Genomic DNA, 19,003 nt, shown 5'->3' on the forward strand with positions numbered 1-19,003 from the left:
TGATTTAGAGGCACTGCGCGTGCAAGTAAAGATGGTCTTTCCTACTTCTCCATCTTCCTAACATGGCGTTTGGATAGCAAAATCTTCGAAACGGTCTTGCCGTTCTTTGGAGTTCAATCATGATGCCTACCTACTACTTAATGTCATCAAGTGCGAACCTTGGCTACTCTATCATCCCACTTGTGACATCTTTATCAGACCACACCCTTACATCACGGCAACCGTCCAACATACCTAGAGGTAGTCGCCTACTGAGTCGAAAGTACTACAGTACTAACCCATTGTGCCTGGTGGGTTTCTGCAACTTGCACATATATTCCCAGAATCCCCTGCATCACGGCCGCCAGAGGTGATCAACCAAATCAACATGGCTATGTATCAACATGCTAGGCATTACTCGCCCGTACACAGCCTTCGAAGCCAATGGGCTTGTAGGCTACAAATGCCTACAAGCAGCCGACGTTTCTTCACCACCTGCCAACCACTACATGGCTCATATGCAGACACTCTGCCGTTTCTTCGGATCAACAGCAGCACGCGCGTGATTTTTCAGGGCTTTACAGGAAAACAGGTTCGATCACCCTGTCATTCCTTCATGAATATCTCCTATGTACACCCAAGCTAACGTGGAGCGGGACTTTCAGGCCACAGCAAATGCTAAGGACTCTTTAGCATGGGGGACCAAGATAGTCGGTGGTGTGATCCCGGGCCGCACCGGAGAGCATCTCGGCCTTCCCGTGCTACCTTCCGTACGCCAGGTTAGAAATGAACCGACAGCTAGCTCTCTACGTCCTGGTCAAGCCTTTCATCCAATTCTAGAACCCCGAAAGAGCTGACATTGGGCTTATAGGCCATGGAGTATCTCAAGCCGGACGCAACAGGCATCTATGTTGCCGCCCATCAGGCCCCCGGGGCTATCGAAGAGGCCATCGAAGCCGAAGTACCACTTATAGTCGCTGTCGCCGAGCATATTCCAGTTCACGACATGCTCAGAGTAAGCTCCTCGCACAAGAGGAGGCCCAATTACGCTCGGCCCTCATATACTGACACTTGTATGTCTAGATCCACTCCATGCTCAAGACTCAGTCCAAGTCTAGACTTGTCGGTCCTAACTCTCCCGGCATCATTTCAGCTGTAGGGAAGTGTCGAGTAGGTAAGCAAGTTGTCTCGACCGCCCACATACAGCATATCGTGGGTGGAATTTGTGTCCCTGGTAAAGGTAAAGACTAACATTTCAATATCTTCCTTGATAGGGTTCCAACCATTGCCGTGCTTTTCGCCAGGGCGGGTGGGTATTGTAGCCAAATCAGGCACTTTGAGTTACGAAAGTAGGCAGTACTCTCCCCTTCCCAAGGTGTCTCTGAAGTCATCCCCCAATATGGGTGCTCATCTCATACTAATCACTGCTTACTTTGCAGCTGTTGCATCAACCACCAGGGCCGGGCTTGGACAGAGTCTGTGCATAGGCGTGGGCGGCGACATGGTACCTGGAACGGACATGGTAGAAGCGTTGAGTGTCCTTGAGAAAGATCCAGACACTGAAGCCATCGCTTTGATTGGTGAGATCGGCGGTATGGGAGAGCTCGAGGCTGCAGCTTGGATCAAAGAATACTACTCTCGTAGTAAATCTCCCAAGTATGTCATACAGCCTACTAAATCTTCGCCGCCATGTACTGGGTCTGTTGTGAAATGGCTAATATGGTACTTGACAGGCCGATTATTGGTCTTATAGCCGGCGTAAATGAGGCACCGGGCCGCATATTGGGGCATGCCGGTGCCTTTACGTTCCTTGGAGAACCTACTGCAAAGGCAAAGATCGCAGCACTCGAGGAAGCTGGTGTGATTCTGGTTAATCACCCAGCCAAAATAGGCGATACTCTAAAGACAAAGTTGCGAGAAGGCACAACTGGGTCCGGCACGACAAGCAGATTCCAACCTTTCGCGACTGGCATGCAAAGGCGTCAGCTTCACTTTATGAGAGGGCCCGGACGGCGTTCTCCCGCGGCCAGTCTATCTGTCCATAACAAGCAGCAGTATCAACAACGACGGAGTATATATCTCGATGTAAACCAATGCTTTGATGAGCTCCGCGCCCGCGGCGGAATCAACTGCGGCCTCTATTCCGGCCATGGCACCCGCCGCCTTCTAGCCGTCGGCATCGATCGCTCAGCACGATCTCCTGCCATCCTGGTCGCCCCTTCTATCGAAGACTGGATGGAAGGGGCCCAGCGCACCTCCGCGCCGGTCAAGAGCTTTCCGTTCGACTACCGCCGGGGACCCGACGAATTGGCCATCGAACGGCTCGCGAGCTACCTCCAGCTGAGCAACAAGGGAGACAGCGCGGTCGACTCACTCCGGCGGCTCATCGAGACCTTGGCCACTCTGTTCTATGAAAAGGAGGGACTCCTCCTGACGACGCACATCGTCGAGCGACTCAGAGGAATAAAAGTCGTTCACGCCCGCTTTGCCTTCGATCAAGCCACCTTCCGCAACGGCACGCCTCCGGACAAGATCAAGGCTATGTATGTCTGCGCTACCGATGAGCCGGCCGAGGCCAAGGCGGAACGGAGCGGCATCGTGTACATCAAGCTGCCCGGGGAGGACGCGACCATCGGGACGCTGGTGAACGGGGCCGGGCTGGCCATGAACACGGTCGACGCTCTTGCGGACGCGGGCGGGAAGGCGGCCAACTTCTTGGACACAGGTGGCAAAGCTACGAGCCAGACGGTGAAAGAAAGCTTTATGATCATATTGCAGGACCCGCGCGTGCGTGTAATATTTGTGAATATCTTTGGAGGACTGACACGGGGTGATGTGATTGCCCACGGCATCATTGTGGCCTTTAAGGAGCTGTCGCTTACGGTTCCGGTTGTGGTGAGAATCAGGGGTACGAACGAGACGGAGGGACAGAAGATCATTGCGGATAGTCAGCTGCCGCTTTATGCGTTCGATGATTTTGAGGTGGCGGCGGCCAAGGCGATCGAGTTGTCTCGCAAGTAGATTGACAGTTTTTGCGGGTGATTGTTCAAAACGTTGCCCGATGTTGTCAAGCATAATGAGGCGAAAAAAAAAAAAAAACCAAAAAAAAAAAACCCTTTTTCTTTTCCAACCTAAATTCAAGTTGCGACATGGTGGGCTATATATTTCATTATCATGATCGTAATGACATGGAAGGTTGTTGTATTAAAGGGGGGCATCTATACACGATTCTTTGTCGGACGAACCGCATATGAAGTTATAGACGCTTCATGACAAACATGTTCGTTATGTATGAGACAACAATGTTTTGTTGTCTCCTGGTAGAACTCACCTCATGCTTGCTTTCTTCGCTGGGGTGGATGACAGCGACATTATGAATGGCCGCCTCCTGCCCCTTTTCGTACAAGCCGAGATATTCCATTTGACGGAGTTTCCAGCTTCTTAGGAGCCACACTGCATTGGGAAGGCATGATTAGTAAATCCATGGGTATTCGGTGAGGTAGACGGAAGAGTTGATACGTATACTTACTGGACAAGAAGGATGCAAAGAACATGAAACCAGTGAACACCTGCACATTCAAATATACGCCTGCTCCAATCATCTCCCGCTTGAGACTCAGTCCGATCACCTCGGCACTGCAGTGTACAAGGTCCGTTAGCCGACAAACCTCTTTTGGACAACACAACGATCAAGGGTAATACATACAAAGTCGCAGGAAAAACAAGGCCAATCCAGTACAGAGAAAGAGCTGTAGTCCACAACGTTAGTCTTTCAAAGGAGATGGGTATTGCTCGTACGGGCAAGGATGAATGGGGTCACTTACCTGCGGGCAATAGCTGTATACCAACAACCTCCGCTCCTACAGGCCCCACGCATGGCCAAATGATGCCGGCTACCGCGCCAAAGAGCGCGTAGATGATGAGCCCGGCGAAGTATTTGCCGGCGAAGATCCACAAAAAGAAGGCGACTACACTGGCAATAAGAGTCCCTATTCCAGCGACGTTCATCTTTCCTAGCCTATCGCTGAGGAGGCCAATTGCAGGTCTGCCAAGCGCTTGGGATACTGAATTGAGAGGAAATGGTTAGCGTGGATGAACAAGACCAAGACGCTGCTTGCCATACTTTCAGCGCGAGGAGAATGGGCGACGCTTACAATTGAACATGGCCGATGCCAACGATGCTTGATTGCTAGTGAAGCCAGCCTGTAGGGCAAAGTCTGCAATGGAGAAGACGACGATGATGTAGCCAATGATACCAAAGAATCCCCAGCCGACGAAGAGCCAATACTCTGGCTGGAAGAAGAGATCCTTGTGGAAAGCTATATGCTTGGCCCCGACGGCCTTGTTACGATCTTTGATGATCAGACTGACGCAGCCGTTCACGGTGAAGCAGGTGATGGCCAGGATGCGGAATGCCCATTCCAACCCGAGATTTGCGATCATGGCGTTCGCTCCCAGAGCGTAGGTGAGACCACCGAATCCGGAACCGCCTGTTGCCAGGGCATTGGCGAAAGATCGCCGCTTGGTGAACCATTGCGGGACAATACCGACGGTAGCTGTGAAGCAGAAACCCATACCAAGGCCAAAGCAGACGCCCTGGCTCAGAAGAAGCTGCCACGCATGGGTAGAAAAGGAGGCGCCGATGAATGAGCCGCTGTACAAGACACGATTAGTGCAAAGCTCAACTACTAGGGTACGTTGTGGAACAAAGGGAAACACGAGTTAGTTAAGGTTGACTTACGCTTCGAAGACAGCACCTATGAAGAGCGTGATCCTAGTCCCCAGAGTCTTGATACTGTAAGTGGCAAGGGGCGACACGAGAAGAGCTACAGAAGAGAACATAAGCGAGTGTTAGCGGAGACTAGACACATCACCTTGCTTGAAGGAAGGATTTTGGTGACATAGAGTAGCGCACCCATCGACGTAGAAAGACCTCCAATAAAGGCGAAGAAAAGAGGGGAAGCCCCTATGATTGAGCCGGATCGCAAGTAGTAGGCTAAGAAGATGGCATAGGACTATATGGTGTATGACTGAGTCAGCAATTTTCCTTCACTTGTGGTGGGAAAGCGCAGGGAGAAAGGCCTACCGAGATGAGCCCCCACGTATGCATATTCACAAGCCATACGCCGAAGACAACCACCCTATATACAATGAACATCAGTAATAAGAAGGGTATGAAAATGTTATGGGTATAGCGAGACGAGACGAACCAGCCATATCCTCCTTCTTTGAACTCATCCTCTTTGACAGCATCACTATCTTCCGGGCTTTCATCGAATAGAGACTTGGACTCGGGTTCAGCTGCGGCCCTGGCATTGGCCATGGGAGCTTGATTGGATGGCGGGAAGGAAGCATTTTGACGGGACGGCGCCGGAGCCGTTGAAGGGTCAGGGCTCAAAGTCATTCCGGCCTCCTTGACTGTGCTCGCAAGTGTGTGTAGTCGGCAGAGGAGAGACATCAGATTATCGACGAAATCTAGAAAAGAATTAAAAAAAAACACAAAAAAAAAAAAGAAAAAAAAGAAAAAAAAGAACGAAGAAAAGAAGAAGGCAGACTAGCAGGGAGGTGGAGCCTAGAATGGAAGAGAATTTAATAATACAAGAGGGCAGAAACAAAAGGCTTGATATCACGGCATCAAGAGAATGGGCATGATACCCCTGGTAGACGAAAAAAAAGTTTTAATATGTTATTTCTTATCTGTTAGTCTAACAACAACAACAACAACAACAACAACAACAACAACAACAACAGCGACAAGACAAAGTCTGGCGTCCACGCAGGAGGACAACAACCGCCAAGGACCTATCTAAGAGACAGCGACCCAACAAGCATACTACCAGATGTCAACGGTACGGTGAAAATGAGAGAACGATGGAACTGGTGGTTAGGTCTACTGTCCATCCTGCTCGCGCTCGCTCGGGGAATCGGTTTCCGGGAGAGAAAGCTTTTAAGTAAGTGGAAGATAGGTATTCTGCATACTAAAGCAGCCGAATCCCCTGCTTTCAGTTCGGGGGAGCCTCGAAAAGAGCGAAATCGGTGGCCACCGCCGACGGAGAAACTCATTGAGCAGGTGCTAGCGACATGATATACTCCATTACCAGTGCCCAATGGTCCGGAAAACACACCCTTTTTCGATTATGATGCCTGTCCCGACCGTTCGAGATTTTCAAACACCGAAAGTTAGCCGAACCGGCAAGGACATTCCGAAACCTCTCTCTCCAACTTTTCGGATCTCGTGCGGATCTCGGAAATGGGTGAAAGTGCCTTGTTGTCACAAGACAGGTCGAAGATGTTGACCATGACCCTGAAGGTGAGCCAGGATGAATGAGTTCGTCCACTGCCCCCCTAGCTTGAGCCCTAGCCCCCTTGTCCGCCATGGCCAAACTAACGATCCTGCTGCAAGCAGCACCCCCCCCCCCCCCCCCCCCCCCTCCCCAAATGGAAAGCCAAGTGAAAGAGAACGCACAACATGACAGGCATGCAATACGTATACTGCGTAGTGTGTATGCCATCCTTCCATTGCCCTTCTCTTCACGGTCAAGGAGCCAGGAGGGTTGTTCCGGCTCACTACCCACCCCCTCATAGGGTTTGACACCCAACATTCGCAGGGCGGCACGCGGGGAGGGGGGGGGGGGGGACAAGAGGATGGTCATTTTCTCCTTCCAGAAGGCGAGGCTTGCAGGATGCGGCACTCGTTGGAATAAAGAGTATACAGCAGAATGCTGCTTGTGCTCCTACCAGAACTTGCATCGGATGGACAGTTTGAGGGCGGGATTGGGTATGATAGTGCATCGCGTCGAGGGGGCACTGGAGTTGCGAGTGGGATGTGGTGCTGACAGATGTAGAGGAGGACTATGGAAGTGAGACAGAATATGACATTTGCGTCTTGTAACTGAGAAGTGTGTACCTCGAGCTCATGCGGGGGAGAAGGGCATGCGATGAAACGAAAATGAATCGAGAGGGATGGATGGCTTGTACTTGGTATCTCGGGAGCCATCGCAGCGAGCTTAGAAACTTTTTGCATTGACCATCAAGATCGTCGTTTACCGTCTTACACACTAATGCATGTGTACATACACTACAAGAGATTACGATTCGGCGTATCATCGCGTTCCTCGTGTGTTTGATAACTGTATAGTCTATTGGAACACCGCTGGGTCTTCACATGAATGAAAAACCAGTCGTTACTTAACAAGTGAAGTTTTGCGATCTTCCCGCAAACGTACGCAAATTAGGTATCCCGTAAACCTGTGAAATCGTGAAGCTGTGCGTGAAGGCGGAATGCCAAGTCCTTCTGACATTTCAGCTCATTGGAAGCTACGGATTCACACGAGATTCACGCCGCGCCCAAGCACACTCACTTTTCTCGAGGTACCTCTTTGGGCACGGCCCCGGGGTATTGTAGCGGGGTACGTACTGCATACAGCATGAGCACTGTACGTGCCAGCCTCAGCTCTTGAAGGGTACACAATACAGTAGTAATATTACCTCCATGGAGGCGGCCAGAAACCACGCCAGCGTCGGTGTCGAGCGTGCAGTGTTAGTTAGCCCGGTGCTCGAGCTTGGAGCCTCAAATGTCCTTCGCTCCCAACCGGGCAACAGCTGAAATAGAGGCAGGCACTTTCCATGTATCCAGCTACGCGGTCCGGGCCCGTCGCTAGGGAGTGCCCCCTTCGTCTTTCCATCTTGTTTTGACGATCAAGCCATCCTGGATATCCAATTGCACGGCAGCGAATCGCTTGGAACGGATACCGTTTAACTGTGACCAACTCCGTCAGCTCCTTACCTGTACACTACCTATTCACGGTCGTCCACCTCCTACACTAGATGTCTGGACACATCACATTAGATTGACCTAGATTATTTCTTTTGTTGTTCTTATTTCCAGCATCGCCCAGGCAGTCAATTCTTTGGGTGTCTCCTTCGTTGTCAACATCGTCTCGTCACGAAACAGGCTTGAGGTCTACGAATCGAAAAGTCATTGTTCCCTTCCTTGCCTTCCACTTGTTTCTTTGCATTGAGACGGGGCTGGGACGAGGTGGGTAGGCACAATCAACGAGAGACAACAACAACACCAACAACTACAAACAGGAACAACAACAACAACTACTACTACTACTACTACTACAAACAGGAACAGCATCATACATCACAACAGACACAGCAGGCGTCGTCTTTGATAACCGTGATTTCGGTACTTCTACATACAACCTATAAGCAGCAGAGACCAATTCCGCCTACTGTGTAGAGTCCTTGACTCCTTTTTAACCGACTTGTCCGGCGCTCCACCTTCCCAGCCAGGGACTTCCCAAGGCTCACTCCGCTTCTGACAGCCGTCGACCACCAACCCTTTCCTTCACCGTCTCTATTTCTCCACTCTTAACCATCATTGACGATCAACATCCCGCCATTCCAATAAATAAGAAGAGATAGGGCTGCAAAACACCTTCGTGAAGGGGGTCACCTCTCGCCCGCCATGTTTGCCCGGAGTAACTCGAGCGAGCGTGCTTCGCCCAAAAAGGCCACTCCGCCGTCGCCTTCTTATATGAGCAGCGAGCAATTTGGTACGCCGTTCTTCCCGACTATCTCCTAGGTGCTAGGTGGGGGTGTGGACGTGTTTGATGGCCTGTCTCGCACTAACACAAACACCATCCAGCCGCATATCTTAAAGATCTACGCGCCAGTCGACTTAACAGGCCTGGTGGTGCACGTCCACTGCCCGCTTCGAAACGCGATACTTCTTGTACTACTGCTGCCAGTCCCTCGCCTAGCAGCCGGTCATCTTTCACACAAGCCCCTCGCCTCTCCGAGACCGCCTCCTCTCCCATCCAAAATGGCACTTCAGAAGCGAACAATGCATCCAGCCCAACCGAGCTGTCCCCTGGCCGCAGCTCCGTGACCGCCAGCGTTGGCTCCAAGTACTCAAACGTGACCCGAGGTAGAGATTACTACCCAGACCGTCCAGCCCGGCTCTTGAAGCCATCAGAGGTGGTACCTTCTGCTACCTATATCGAACGCGGTCAGAGATGGATGGAAAAGGAGGAGGCTGTTTCTTTGCGCAAGGCTATGGAGGAGATGGATCTAAAGGGACACAGCAAGAACGCCAGTGGTGGCCCGCTGATTAGGCCGGATGTCGGCCCCGGCTCTGGGAACGATGAGGCTCCGGAGCAAACCGAGGAGGAAAGGCGTCTCTACGAAGCCGCGCTGGCCGAGGCAGCTGAGTTAGTATGGCAACACGAAAACCCCGGGAAAGAGAGACCGCCCGAGCCAGGCACCCCATATCGGTATAAGCCTCACTTGCGCAAAGACAGCTACGCCCATGCCCGCACAGCCAGCGTCAAATACGGCAGCGATGTGGCCCCCACTGGTCTAGCCAGAGATACTAGCACGTACTCAATGTCGGGAAGTTCGACGGATGGCGAAGAAGGACAAGGGTCAAGTCGAAGCCCAGTATCGCCAGCTTCAGCTCGCCCGCTGTCTTTCAGGCTGCCGGAGACACCTAGGGCGAGCCATGAGCGTGTGCGAGATGGCTCCCCAGAATCGGGTAACTCCAAGTCGTACAGCACCTTACCAGGTAGTAGCGGTTACCTACGGAGTGGTTCGAAGAAGGACATATTTGGTGAGCCCCAGAAGCCGTTCCCAGGTGACAAGATTTCGGAGGAATCAGAAGCGCGGTCATCTTCTTCTAGCCTGGATAACTTTGCACAAATCAGAACTCCTGAGCAACTGGGAGCGAAACCCAAGAACCCCCTGAATCGCGTACAGTTTGCCCCTGAAACGTCCCCGGCAGCGGATGGCGTTGCCTCGTCCCCTCCCAAAGACGGATCTAGGTACGAAAAGTATGAGATTCACCGTAATCCTGTCACCCAATCCCGCAACCCTCAGTACACCACCAACGTACGCCCCGCTTTGCCTTGGGAAAGAAAGAAACCGGTGCAGGAAGAGGTTCCTCGAAAGCACGGCATGGAAATCCGCAGCGATGAGATACGGCAAGCCACAAGCATGAAGCTGAAAGACCGCAGCGTCAAGCTACCTACGCCGTCTGCCGTCAGTGACAATCCCGGTCGACCCATCGTAAGCTTTGACAGACAATGGAAAGCTCCTGATGAGGCTGCTGATGACACGCCAGAAGGACCGTCGAGATTCGGCAAGAGTGACGACCGCTCGACGCCGCTCGTCCCTGGACGTTTCCGCAGCCAGCAGTCGCAGCAACCCCAAGAAGAGCCGCGGCAATCGCAACACCACCAACAACAACAGCAGCAGCGAGCACTCCCACAGCAACCCCAGCGACCACGACAGCAGCCGGGCTCGACGCCGAACGTCCCTGTTATCCCTGTTTCGAATGGTTTTTCAACCCCACCGTCGTCTTCGTCGCCAACAAGACGCCCACTCCCAGTCCCAACCCCACCCAGTGTTCAAATAAATGCACCGCCGCCTTCATCTTCTATCCCCTCAATATCTGTTCCCTCCATCGCTGTCTCGGAGTCAGCTTCATCATCACGATCTAACATCCCTCAGATTGTCCTCCCAGGCGGATCTCACGATGATGGACCTAGCATTCCAGTAATCGTGACGCCAGACGATAAATCCAGCACCTCCAATAGCAGCAGCTCCCGACGCCCGCTCCCCACCCCGGGAGCCGTAGGTCGACATATGCCAGCTCGGCCACGCAGCCACTGGTCACCGGCGCCCAAACCAGCAGGCAGCCGCGCCACGGCTCGCTGCCACGAGTGCGGCGACTTCATTGAAGGCCGCTTCGTCTCACTGGCCGGGATGACGGAGCGCTTCCATCCGCAGTGCTTCACATGCTACTCATGCGGCACGTCGCTCGAGGCGCTCGAGATATCTCCAGAACCGGATGAGCACCGGGCGGCGCGGCTCGAGCGCATCGCCCGGCGGACCGCAGGCGAACATCTCCCCGAAACGCCGGGCCAGACCATGGCCGAGGACGGTGATGCGCGTCTCCGGTTCTACTGCCACTTGGACTGGCACGAACTGTTCGCGCCGCGGTGCAAGCACTGCACGACGCCCATTATGGGCGAGCACGTGGTGGCGCTGGGCCACCACTGGCACTTTGGCCACTTCTTCTGCGCCGAGTGCGGGGACCCATTTGAGCGCGGCATGACGCATATCGAAAAGGACGGTTATGCGTGGTGCGTGTCGTGCCAGACAAAGCGCACCGAGCGCAGGGCGCCCAAATGTCGCAAGTGCCGGAAGGCCGTCATCGGGCAGTACATTCGGGCGCTTGGCGGCGAGTGGCACGATGAGTGTTTCCGCTGTGCCGACTGCGGCGGCGGGTTCGATGATGGACAGATATTCCCTAGGGAAGGGAGGGCCGGCACGGTGCCGGGTGAGATGGTTGTTCTTTGTACTGGATGCATGGAGAGGGAGTTAAAAGCATAGGCATACGGAAGTGGATGGGTTCTTCCACTTTTCCCAATGACGGACACAAAGAAGAGTCCAGGACAGAGTATAGGGATATAGGGGCAAAGGTCAAAGCATTGTAAGGGTGTTTTTTTTTTTCTTCCTTTTTTTTTTCTTCTGCATAGCATTGGAATCAGGATGTTCAAGTTGCTCTACATTTTCTTTTACTCAATAGTGTTTAGGGGTTCATATGTACGAGTATCGAGATACAAACAATATTATAATAATAACACATCAACACACGAAACTAGGATGTCATGGTGTGGTTATTCGGGGTTGCCTTGGACTTGTCAGCGTAGCCTACCTGATAGGCATTATGGACGTCATGGTTAAATCAGCCTTGGAAGATAAGCAAGGAGTTGACGATATCCCACAGCGCTCGGGAACGACGATCGAAGCTGGGCAAATTGGAGATGATGGTAGAGGAGAGTAAAGGCTCTGTCTACGAATATGTCACTGCAACGGGTTCACTGGCTGAGCGGGGACAGATACAACAATGTGAGTCCTTGAATTCCTAGGATAATAAACACTCGACAGCGCTCGAGAATGTGCATGGCATCATAAACGAGCACTCGCAGTATTGTTACAACATCTGGGACTGGAAAAAAGGGGGGAAGAAAGGGGGCAGAAGGCCATTTGGAAAGATGCCGTGTTTACGCTTCAAACAGAAGATAAGATGCCGGCAAAGCCAGTTGGCGTCCCGTCAAAGTATGGTATAAATAGAATCAAATCAATGTTCCTCGATACCCCTCCGCCCTATGACCCCAATGATAGCACCCTCCGAACTCCGGTTCTCCTAGGCATCACCTATGCGGCGAATAGGAACAAAAGTAGAAAAAGTGCGTGCGTCCAGTGACAATGGCAAAAGCTGTGATGTTCTCCGTAACCCCGTGTCCAATCCTGCTGTCACATTCCGAAACTCCCACCCAGTCCCTGTCCTGTTATAGAATCGGATACCACTCGCGAGCTATCTTCTGGTGATCAAGTCGCCGGTTGTCGTTCCGCTTGCTACTATGCATATGGCCGGTTGTAATTTTGTCTTTTTTGTATTTTTTTTTGTTGCCTTTTTCTTTCTCCCATCTCCTTGTAGTTGTAGTATAGGATCGCCTTTTATCTACCAGCCGCCGACCTGCTCTTGGTGAACTTCCAGGCAATCACCGTCCTGCATCTCGAGCTATATTATGGTAGCAATGGACCTGGTTAGCAAACATATTTCTGGCGTGCTCGGGTGCTTCGTCTACCATGGTGTTCCCGGGCTAGCAGCAACATCAACACAGATGTTAGGTGCATGCCAGACTTCACTTACAGTGTCCGGGGTGTCCGTGGGCTGTACGCGCTGACCCTCGAAGAGGAACCTAACCGAAGCCAGCGTCTTGCCCTGACGCTCGCAGAACGCCGTCATGAGCTTCTCGAGCTTGGTGCTGCGCTTGATCTTGAAAAAGACCTCGTTGTTGTTATCCGTCACCTTGATATTAAGGTGCTCGACGGCGGGGGCGGCGGCATCGGAGCCAGCGTTTCCACTTCCGTTCTCAGCGTTGTCCGCCATGTTGATGACTTGGGAGTTGGAGATGCTAGGCAGAAGTCTAGTCGCAAAGAAATTTCGTCAATGAAAACTGGAAGGGCCGAGTTTGAAGTGTCGATGTTCGGAAATGCTAGAGTTCCAGGCTGCGATGGAAGTCAGAAATTGCGCGCGTGTCAACGCGCCGGAGAGTCTCGTCCTGCCTGTGTTGTCGCACAACGAGATGGAGCAGAAATTGGTGGAGGAACAGCAAAATTCGAGAGGAGAAGCGGATTGTCTTACTGCAGTAGATAGGCGTATTGAAAGACGCTGTGGCAGACTTCTGGTCTTGGGAAGCGTCGAGTCAAGTAGGTCCGTGAGAATTTAGAGAAGTGGAAGGCGAGGTGCACCGGGTCAAGTCGTGCTTTTGAGGTGGAAGCGTGGTTGCGGCGAATGCAGTAAACGACGGCTGGAGGGCGGTTTGTAAGACTGCAGCAGACGCAAAGTTCAGGTGGGGCCAGCCTTGAAACACCAATATTTGTACGAAACCTTGATGCCTCCTCTCAACCTGGCCAACTTTTGTGGTAAGTTGCGCTCCTTAAGGCTCTACTGAAATGCGACACATGCGTATAATACCCGTACCTGGTCCAAAAGGTGAACATGAGACGAAAGGGCCGAGGAAGGCCAATTCGTGAAGGTGTTCATACACCGAATTGCAAGCCCACAGAACTAGGTGCCCAAGTATTTCACTGTCCGCCACTTGGCACTACTTCTAGGTCAACCATTCGAATACCAATCTTTCGCTCATCTTTGCAGACCACCCGACCTTGCGTCGCACAAGCCCTATAGTAATGAACAGTTCCTTGTAGTCCTAGTCCGCGGTTAACTGCCTGTTCCAGCGTTAGGTTGTAGTGAGGCTGGTAGAAGAATGGTACAGATAGGTTGACGCAGTGGTGGTCACCGATAAGTGTTTTCGATCCGGAGAGTTCCTGACATCATCCACCCGTTTTCCTTTACTGATAGGCGCGGCAACTGGACTGGAGAATGGGGTACCGAAGCACCGGGATTGTTTAGGTTGTGGGGATTCCAAACTTGCAGGAGGGAGATCCTCGAGCGTAGAGTCCCACTCGAAGCTCTGGCTTTTACCTTCCATTTAATGAACACCTGAGCAAAGGGTACGTCTAACTGCCAGTTCTTGACTTCTTCGCGATCCAGCTTCCAACCAGACGGAGTTCTCGACCGTTCAAATTTCGATACCATGGTGGGTTTAGGCGCAGTACCAGCTTCAGGTCTCCCCTTACAGAATGTCTCGGCTCTCCCCTGAGGCACTGCTGACCGTTCATGTTGCTTTGTTAGACATTGCAAGACGACCTCGCAGCCAGTCCGCCATGCCATCCACGCGCGGTTTGTTCCATGTTTCCCTTGTTCTTTTGTTACGGCTTGCACGCGTGGTGTGCTGACATGCGGTTCTTTCGTGCCTGCAGTGCGCGATACAAAGTGAGGATGACCAGCTTGACTCCTGTGTCGTTCAGAACTCGCAGTTTGCTGACCTCACTTCACGCCGCAGATTGCCTGACCAGAAACGGATTTGATGAGAGCAAATGCCAGAAACAGATAGACGCACTCTACGAGTGTTGCAACGCGTTTTACGAAAAGAACAGCGAAAGCGCGTCAACAGTTAGCTGCCCCAAAGCGAGCCTGCTACGGCTCAAGATGGAACAGAGAAAGAAGGCTACATGAAGGAAAACAAGAGGAGTCGAAATGTATCACTTGTCCAGATATGTCCACCTAAACGCCCGTGAAGGTGTTAGGTAACTTAAACGGAAAGTGCGGTATTCCTCTGGGCGATCCTTGAGCACGCGAGAGACCTCATGGGCCTGAACAAGAAATGATGGTCTTGTTCCGAGACTCTAATAGGAATGCCGTGGACATTGTAAGGAAAAAAAAAAGAAGAAGAAGAAAATACCAAAGAAGTTTTTGGGGTCCGTCGCTTTTTGTATCAATTTCTCACACAGGTGGAGGGGCTTGAAATTCGGGTGGGGTTCATAGGTCTTCGCCCAGGGACCCATATTCTGCCGGCCGCAGATCCCAGTCCGGCTTTTTGAGCCGCATGGAACGCGTCGTGCGGACGGCAAGCGAGTTGCTAGCGGCAGCTGGAGCTTCGACGTGTGATTGGAAATTCGTCAATGTGAATTATTACAACATGGATTACCTTTCCATACTTGGGCGTGTGTAGAACTACACTTGGACCTTTTCGCTACACAACACGAAAGCTACCTTGTGCTCCCACTACGCCTTGTAGACACAACTCCAACATTGATCTCGATCTCAGTCCCCGAGAGTGGGACGTCATCTTGCCCAGCAACCGGTCTGTCTTTCTGGAAGGAGCTTTCAACGAACAAGTGGACAAAGCACAGCATGGAATGCGATTGAAAGACAGAAGCGTCTGCCGTGCCCTACCAAGAACCCGCGACGCGCCTACCAAACAGTCATCACAACATCACGCCAATCGATCTACCCCCATTTGAACCTCGCGTATACGGTAACGACCAAGGGCGAACATGGCACCCACAGTTGTGAGCAACATCAATCCTCCGATACGCCGACGCCGCACGGCAGTGTTCATTTCTTCTAATACGCAGTTGCGGCAGGACCCTTCTGTTACCTCAGACGCGAGCTTTTCATTTGCCTCGAAAAGCGAAAGCCCAGATCTAGGTTCGATTATCGTGGAGCTTCGAATGCCCTAACAACAGCTAGCTGCTAACACTACATGCGCATCCAGGACTTATACCTCCCCCCATGGCCCAACAGCCGTCATCATACCGGCAAACCGTCATCCGAGCCGGCGATGAAGTCGAGTTTTTTTCGGGAGAGCTAGACCGCCACCTCACCGACCTCAATGGAACCACAGAAGAGAAGCGCGCCCAGGTCTTCCAGCTTATCGACTCTTACCATGCATACTCGAGGAAAAGGGCGGATCGACTCCGCGAGCGTCAGCCACGCAAACTCACCCTTCGCGAAAATGAGATGGACATCGACGATAATGAAATTGATGACCTCGCCGTAAACTTTGACGAAGAATATCGGAAGGCAGAAGAGGAGGCGCAAACTTGGGATCTTCTTCGGCGCATGCTGCCCCTGGAATATGGCCAGGACGAAACATCTCAGTTGAAACAACACACAAAACCATCCTTACAGTCACGCAACCAATGGTGGAACGATTTCATGCTGTCTGACTCTTTGGCAAGGGAACAAAAGGTCGTGCTAGAGTGGCTTCAGAGCAGTGCAAGCCAGGGACCGCCAGTAGACGACGTTGTGAGCCACCTTCAGGAAAGCGCAGAGAGGGGTGACATTCTTGCCCATGGCTGGCTTCATACTCGCACCAAGATCAAGCTGCAGAAGAGCGTGAACGGGTACCAAGGATCCCTTGACCCAAGGGCATCTGGCTTTGCCGAATCACATCTCAGCTCCAACACGCTTGTCACCCAGCTCGATCCCGATGCTATCACACGGCAGGCTCGTAAATTGGAAACCCAGGACGACTTTTTCGAGCGCGCCATTTGGTTGGGCTGCTTTGAGATGCTACGTCGTGGCTTTTCAATGGCTGAGATTCGAGATTGGTGCTCCATGAGGACGGAGCTATGGAGAGCTGCGTCTCTTACGCCCCTACCGCTTGCGAACCCAGAAGATGAGGACCAGCCGGACTTTGACCCGCGTTCGCTCGTTCTATGGAGGCGGATGTGCTTCTCTACCGCTCGGGATGGCGGAACCAGTGACTACGACCGGGCGGTCTATGGCCTGCTGGCCGGTGATATCGCGAGTGTAGAGAAGGTGTGCGAGACGTGGGATGACCTGCTATTTGCTCACTACAACGCTCTACTTCGAACACGGTTCGACTCGTATCTGGTCAAGCACGGTGGAGATGAGGCCGCTAGGATCGCCCAACAGTTCCCTGCTTTCAACGCTGTTTTGCATCACGGGGATCCGCATTCAGTCGGCAAGAGGCTCGTCACCTTACTCGAGACAGATTTGAGGACGAGCAACGAAGCTACAAGGCCGTCCAAGGCACTACAGGGTGCCATTATTGCGCATGAACTTGGCCGTTATTTGACTAATCAGGGACTCGTCCTGGCGAAGCACGCAAATCAACGATCGAAGTCCAACTTGATACCTCCAGTTGATCTGCAAGTCCCAGATGACCTTACTCACCCTAAATACTTCAATCTGTCGGACCACAGCAGCCTTCGTGTGCTCAGTCACGTTCTCATCATCTTCACTACTCTCAATAGGCTCAGCGAGACCCGTACCATTTCCGATGCCCATCAAGAGGCCATGGAGAACATTATCGCAGCCTATATCAGCTTCCTCCGCCTCGCCAATCTGGAGGAGATGATACCACTTTATTGCTCCAAGCTACATGGGCAGCGCGTATACGAGGCGCTCAGCCGAAATCTTATCCACATTCTCGACAACGGTACACGGAGGGTGCAGATTTCCATTATGAATAGACTAGGCATCAGTGTCTCGGAGTTTGTCAAGAGGCAACCCGAGATTTTCCTCAGCGATGTTCACGACCTTCTACAGCCCTGTGAGGCAAAGAGGAAGTTTAAGGTCCTGGAGGACGGCCCGGCGACACTGAAATACGGCCGCATAGTGAAGCCAGATTTCTTTGGTGACGACGAGGCAGAAGAATTCGATCAAGAAGAGGGACATATCCTCTGCTCTCTGGAATGGCTCATGCTGATCGATGATTTGTTCGTGGAAACATGCACATATGTCATCAGGGCCTACAAGTATTTCTTAAGTGAGCATTCTTACAATATTACTATTCTCTGTCTTGCAGCAGCCTGCTAACTTTCTCAAGAACGCACACGCTTGCGCGCCGCCCGTGCTCTTTCTCAGAGGGTGCCAGGCCGGGAGATCATCCGGCGGAAGACCGGGATCCTGGTCGGGGGAGAGGGGGACGATGGTGGTGTTGAATGGTTTGCCGATTTCGCCGCGAGTGAGCTTCCAGAGGAGTTGCTTGCGTTGTACGCCGGTGACAAGGAGGCAGTGATCACACAAGTACGAAACATGTGGGAGCTCGAGTGCCTTGTTAAGGCTTTGGACTCGATGGAGACTTTGTCCTCTTTGGCAGGTCTCGCCAGGGAGTGAGTAATTCCAGACACAACGAGTCGACGTTCACGACTAACTGAATCGCATTAGGGACAGCACCAATTCCCGCGAACTGTGGCAGCATACGAACAAGGAAGTCCGCGCGGCCAAAGCATACATGCAACCAGTCCTTAAGGGGTGGTTGCTGGAAACCATTCAGCGTAAGCTCACTAGCGTATTTCCCATCCTTGGGTGGAATTTCGTCTAACATGTGTTCGTATTAGCCGACCCCGACTTCCAAGCTCTTCGTGAGGCCTACATCCCAGAAACCGTTCTGGCCCTCGTTAGCTCTTTACATTTTGCCGGCGCTACCCTGTCGCGCGACTACTTCCTCGAGTGCATGGAGCTAGCTGCAGTTGTCGCTGAGAAAGCCTCAGCCGTATCTCAGGAATTCGTCAAATCTGGCAGGATAAAGGAGCTTGTGGAAGCATATGCCTCTTGTAGTAAAGCGCTCGCTATCTTCGCGAGCGAAAAGAAGGCCATCTCTAAGGAGACGAAGAAGATAAGGGAGCATGGTTGGTCTCGGGAGCTTTGGTCTGTCAAGCCACAATAGGGTGCCTTTGTGTTACGAAGAGTTTCGAGATGATCCAGTGCCCTTTGCTGGTGGAGCTAGCGAGTTGGACATGCCTGAGAGACACTTGAATAATTCGATGTACGAATCATGATGGATTAGAAAGGTCAAGTCTGGACTGCAGATGGAATAATAGGACAGAGGAAGCAGTGGATTCAAACATAGCATGTATGTGTCGTGGTGAGGAATACGCCTGCGAAGAACACACTGGGCATGACGACGGATCAATTTTTAAGATGCATTAGTTAAGCGACAGCCTTGGGACATACGAGCCGCGCTTTCAATGGGACGGACTTTTCCAGGTTTTCATGCAGTCAAAAGGATGAGATTGACGACAGAGTGTGGTTTGAAGATGAAGGGGGGGGGGGGGGGGGGGG

General features: G+C 52.2%; 6 protein-coding genes across 8 annotated transcripts; 4 read left to right on the plus strand and 2 right to left on the minus strand.

Annotated features, from left to right (window-relative positions):
- The first annotated feature begins 25 nt into the window (after positions 1 to 25).
- NCU09810 (succinyl-CoA synthetase subunit alpha) lies at positions 26 to 3,249 on the plus strand. Its single transcript, XM_958977.2, has 7 exons — positions 26 to 571; positions 645 to 758; positions 851 to 994; positions 1,063 to 1,153; positions 1,254 to 1,328; positions 1,419 to 1,635; positions 1,713 to 3,249. Exons 1-7 carry the CDS (start codon positions 368 to 370, stop codon positions 2,998 to 3,000), a joined length of 2,133 nt encoding a protein of 710 aa, XP_964070.2. The 5' UTR covers positions 26 to 367; the 3' UTR covers positions 3,001 to 3,249.
- On the minus strand, positions 3,053 to 5,431 carry NCU09811 (MFS transporter). The gene is made up of 9 exons (XM_958978.2): positions 5,190 to 5,431; positions 5,066 to 5,120; positions 4,895 to 4,994; positions 4,721 to 4,805; positions 4,134 to 4,633; positions 3,804 to 4,043; positions 3,686 to 3,728; positions 3,509 to 3,615; positions 3,053 to 3,432 (listed from the first exon to the last, which is right to left on the minus strand). Exons 1-9 carry the CDS (start codon positions 5,381 to 5,383, stop codon positions 3,236 to 3,238), a joined length of 1,521 nt encoding a protein of 506 aa, XP_964071.2. The 5' UTR covers positions 5,384 to 5,431; the 3' UTR covers positions 3,053 to 3,235.
- Positions 5,432 to 7,748: 2,317 nt separating this feature from the next.
- On the plus strand, positions 7,749 to 11,643 carry NCU09812 (LIM domain-containing protein). The gene is made up of 2 exons (XM_958979.2): positions 7,749 to 8,543; positions 8,636 to 11,643. The coding sequence occupies exons 1-2, from the start codon at positions 8,456 to 8,458 to the stop codon at positions 11,380 to 11,382; spliced, it is 2,835 nt and encodes a 944-aa protein (XP_964072.1). The 5' UTR covers positions 7,749 to 8,455; the 3' UTR covers positions 11,383 to 11,643.
- A 331-nt stretch (positions 11,644 to 11,974) lies between these two features.
- NCU09813 (SMT3) lies at positions 11,975 to 13,391 on the minus strand. 3 transcript variants are annotated; one of them, XM_011394983.1, is made up of 3 exons: positions 13,205 to 13,391; positions 12,710 to 12,986; positions 11,975 to 12,577 (listed from the first exon to the last, which is right to left on the minus strand). In XM_011394983.1, the coding sequence occupies exons 2-3, from the start codon at positions 12,947 to 12,949 to the stop codon at positions 12,518 to 12,520; spliced, it is 300 nt and encodes a 99-aa protein (XP_011393285.1). In that variant the 5' UTR covers positions 12,950 to 12,986; positions 13,205 to 13,391; the 3' UTR covers positions 11,975 to 12,517. The 3 variants fall into 3 exon arrangements, with proteins under 3 accessions (XP_011393285.1, XP_011393283.1, XP_011393284.1); XM_011394981.1 differs by having other exon boundaries at positions 12,710 to 13,068; XM_011394982.1 differs by having other exon boundaries at positions 12,013 to 12,577; positions 12,710 to 13,333.
- A 678-nt stretch (positions 13,392 to 14,069) lies between these two features.
- Positions 14,070 to 14,950, plus strand: NCU16378 (DUF1903 domain-containing protein). The gene is made up of 4 exons (XM_011395069.1): positions 14,070 to 14,162; positions 14,258 to 14,305; positions 14,386 to 14,398; positions 14,469 to 14,950. The coding sequence occupies exons 1-4, from the start codon at positions 14,160 to 14,162 to the stop codon at positions 14,639 to 14,641; spliced, it is 237 nt and encodes a 78-aa protein (XP_011393371.1). The 5' UTR covers positions 14,070 to 14,159; the 3' UTR covers positions 14,642 to 14,950.
- A 156-nt stretch (positions 14,951 to 15,106) lies between these two features.
- Positions 15,107 to 18,965, plus strand: NCU09814 (hypothetical protein). The gene is made up of 6 exons (XM_958981.2): positions 15,107 to 15,477; positions 15,553 to 15,616; positions 15,684 to 17,705; positions 17,766 to 18,051; positions 18,107 to 18,216; positions 18,280 to 18,965. Exons 1-6 carry the CDS (start codon positions 15,463 to 15,465, stop codon positions 18,606 to 18,608), a joined length of 2,826 nt encoding a protein of 941 aa, XP_964074.2. The 5' UTR covers positions 15,107 to 15,462; the 3' UTR covers positions 18,609 to 18,965.
- Positions 18,966 to 19,003: the final 38 nt, after the last annotated feature.

The sequence above is a fragment of the Neurospora crassa genome, linkage group I, assembly GCF_000182925.2.
Source record: "Neurospora crassa OR74A linkage group I, whole genome shotgun sequence".
NCBI classification, from domain to species: domain Eukaryota; kingdom Fungi; phylum Ascomycota; class Sordariomycetes; order Sordariales; family Sordariaceae; genus Neurospora; species Neurospora crassa.

What these genes read in the sequence shown, in the direction of transcription:
- NCU09813 (XM_011394983.1), bottom strand. Translation starts at nt 12,949, where the DNA reads ATGGCGGACAACGCTGAGAACGGAAGTGGAAACGCTGGCTCCGATGCC. An exon ending in CCACGGACACCCCGGACACT is followed by an intron (nt 12,578 to 12,709) that starts GTAAGTGAAGTC and finishes ACCATAATATAG; the next exon opens with CTCGAGATGCAGGACGGTGA.
- NCU09811 (XM_958978.2), bottom strand. Translation starts at nt 5,383, where the DNA reads ATGACTTTGAGCCCTGACCCTTCAACGGCTCCGGCGCCGTCCCGTCAA. An exon ending in AAAGAAGGAGGATATGGCTG is followed by an intron (nt 5,121 to 5,189) that starts GTTCGTCTCGTC and finishes CATTGTATATAG; the next exon opens with GGTGGTTGTCTTCGGCGTAT. An exon ending in CTTTGCATCCTTCTTGTCCA is followed by an intron (nt 3,433 to 3,508) that starts GTAAGTATACGT and finishes TTCCCAATGCAG; the next exon opens with TGTGGCTCCTAAGAAGCTGG.
- NCU09812 (XM_958979.2), top strand. Translation starts at nt 8,456, where the DNA reads ATGTTTGCCCGGAGTAACTCGAGCGAGCGTGCTTCGCCCAAAAAGGCC. An exon ending in TATGAGCAGCGAGCAATTTG is followed by an intron (nt 8,544 to 8,635) that starts GTACGCCGTTCT and finishes AACACCATCCAG; the next exon opens with CCGCATATCTTAAAGATCTA.
- NCU09814 (XM_958981.2), top strand. An exon ending in TTGGCAGGTCTCGCCAGGGA is followed by an intron (nt 18,052 to 18,106) that starts GTGAGTAATTCC and finishes GAATCGCATTAG; the next exon opens with GGACAGCACCAATTCCCGCG. An exon ending in GTTGCTGGAAACCATTCAGC is followed by an intron (nt 18,217 to 18,279) that starts GTAAGCTCACTA and finishes TGTTCGTATTAG; the next exon opens with CCGACCCCGACTTCCAAGCT.
- NCU09810 (XM_958977.2), top strand. Translation starts at nt 368, where the DNA reads ATGGCTATGTATCAACATGCTAGGCATTACTCGCCCGTACACAGCCTT. An exon ending in CAGTTCACGACATGCTCAGA is followed by an intron (nt 995 to 1,062) that starts GTAAGCTCCTCG and finishes TTGTATGTCTAG; the next exon opens with ATCCACTCCATGCTCAAGAC. An exon ending in AGGCACTTTGAGTTACGAAA is followed by an intron (nt 1,329 to 1,418) that starts GTAGGCAGTACT and finishes CTTACTTTGCAG; the next exon opens with CTGTTGCATCAACCACCAGG.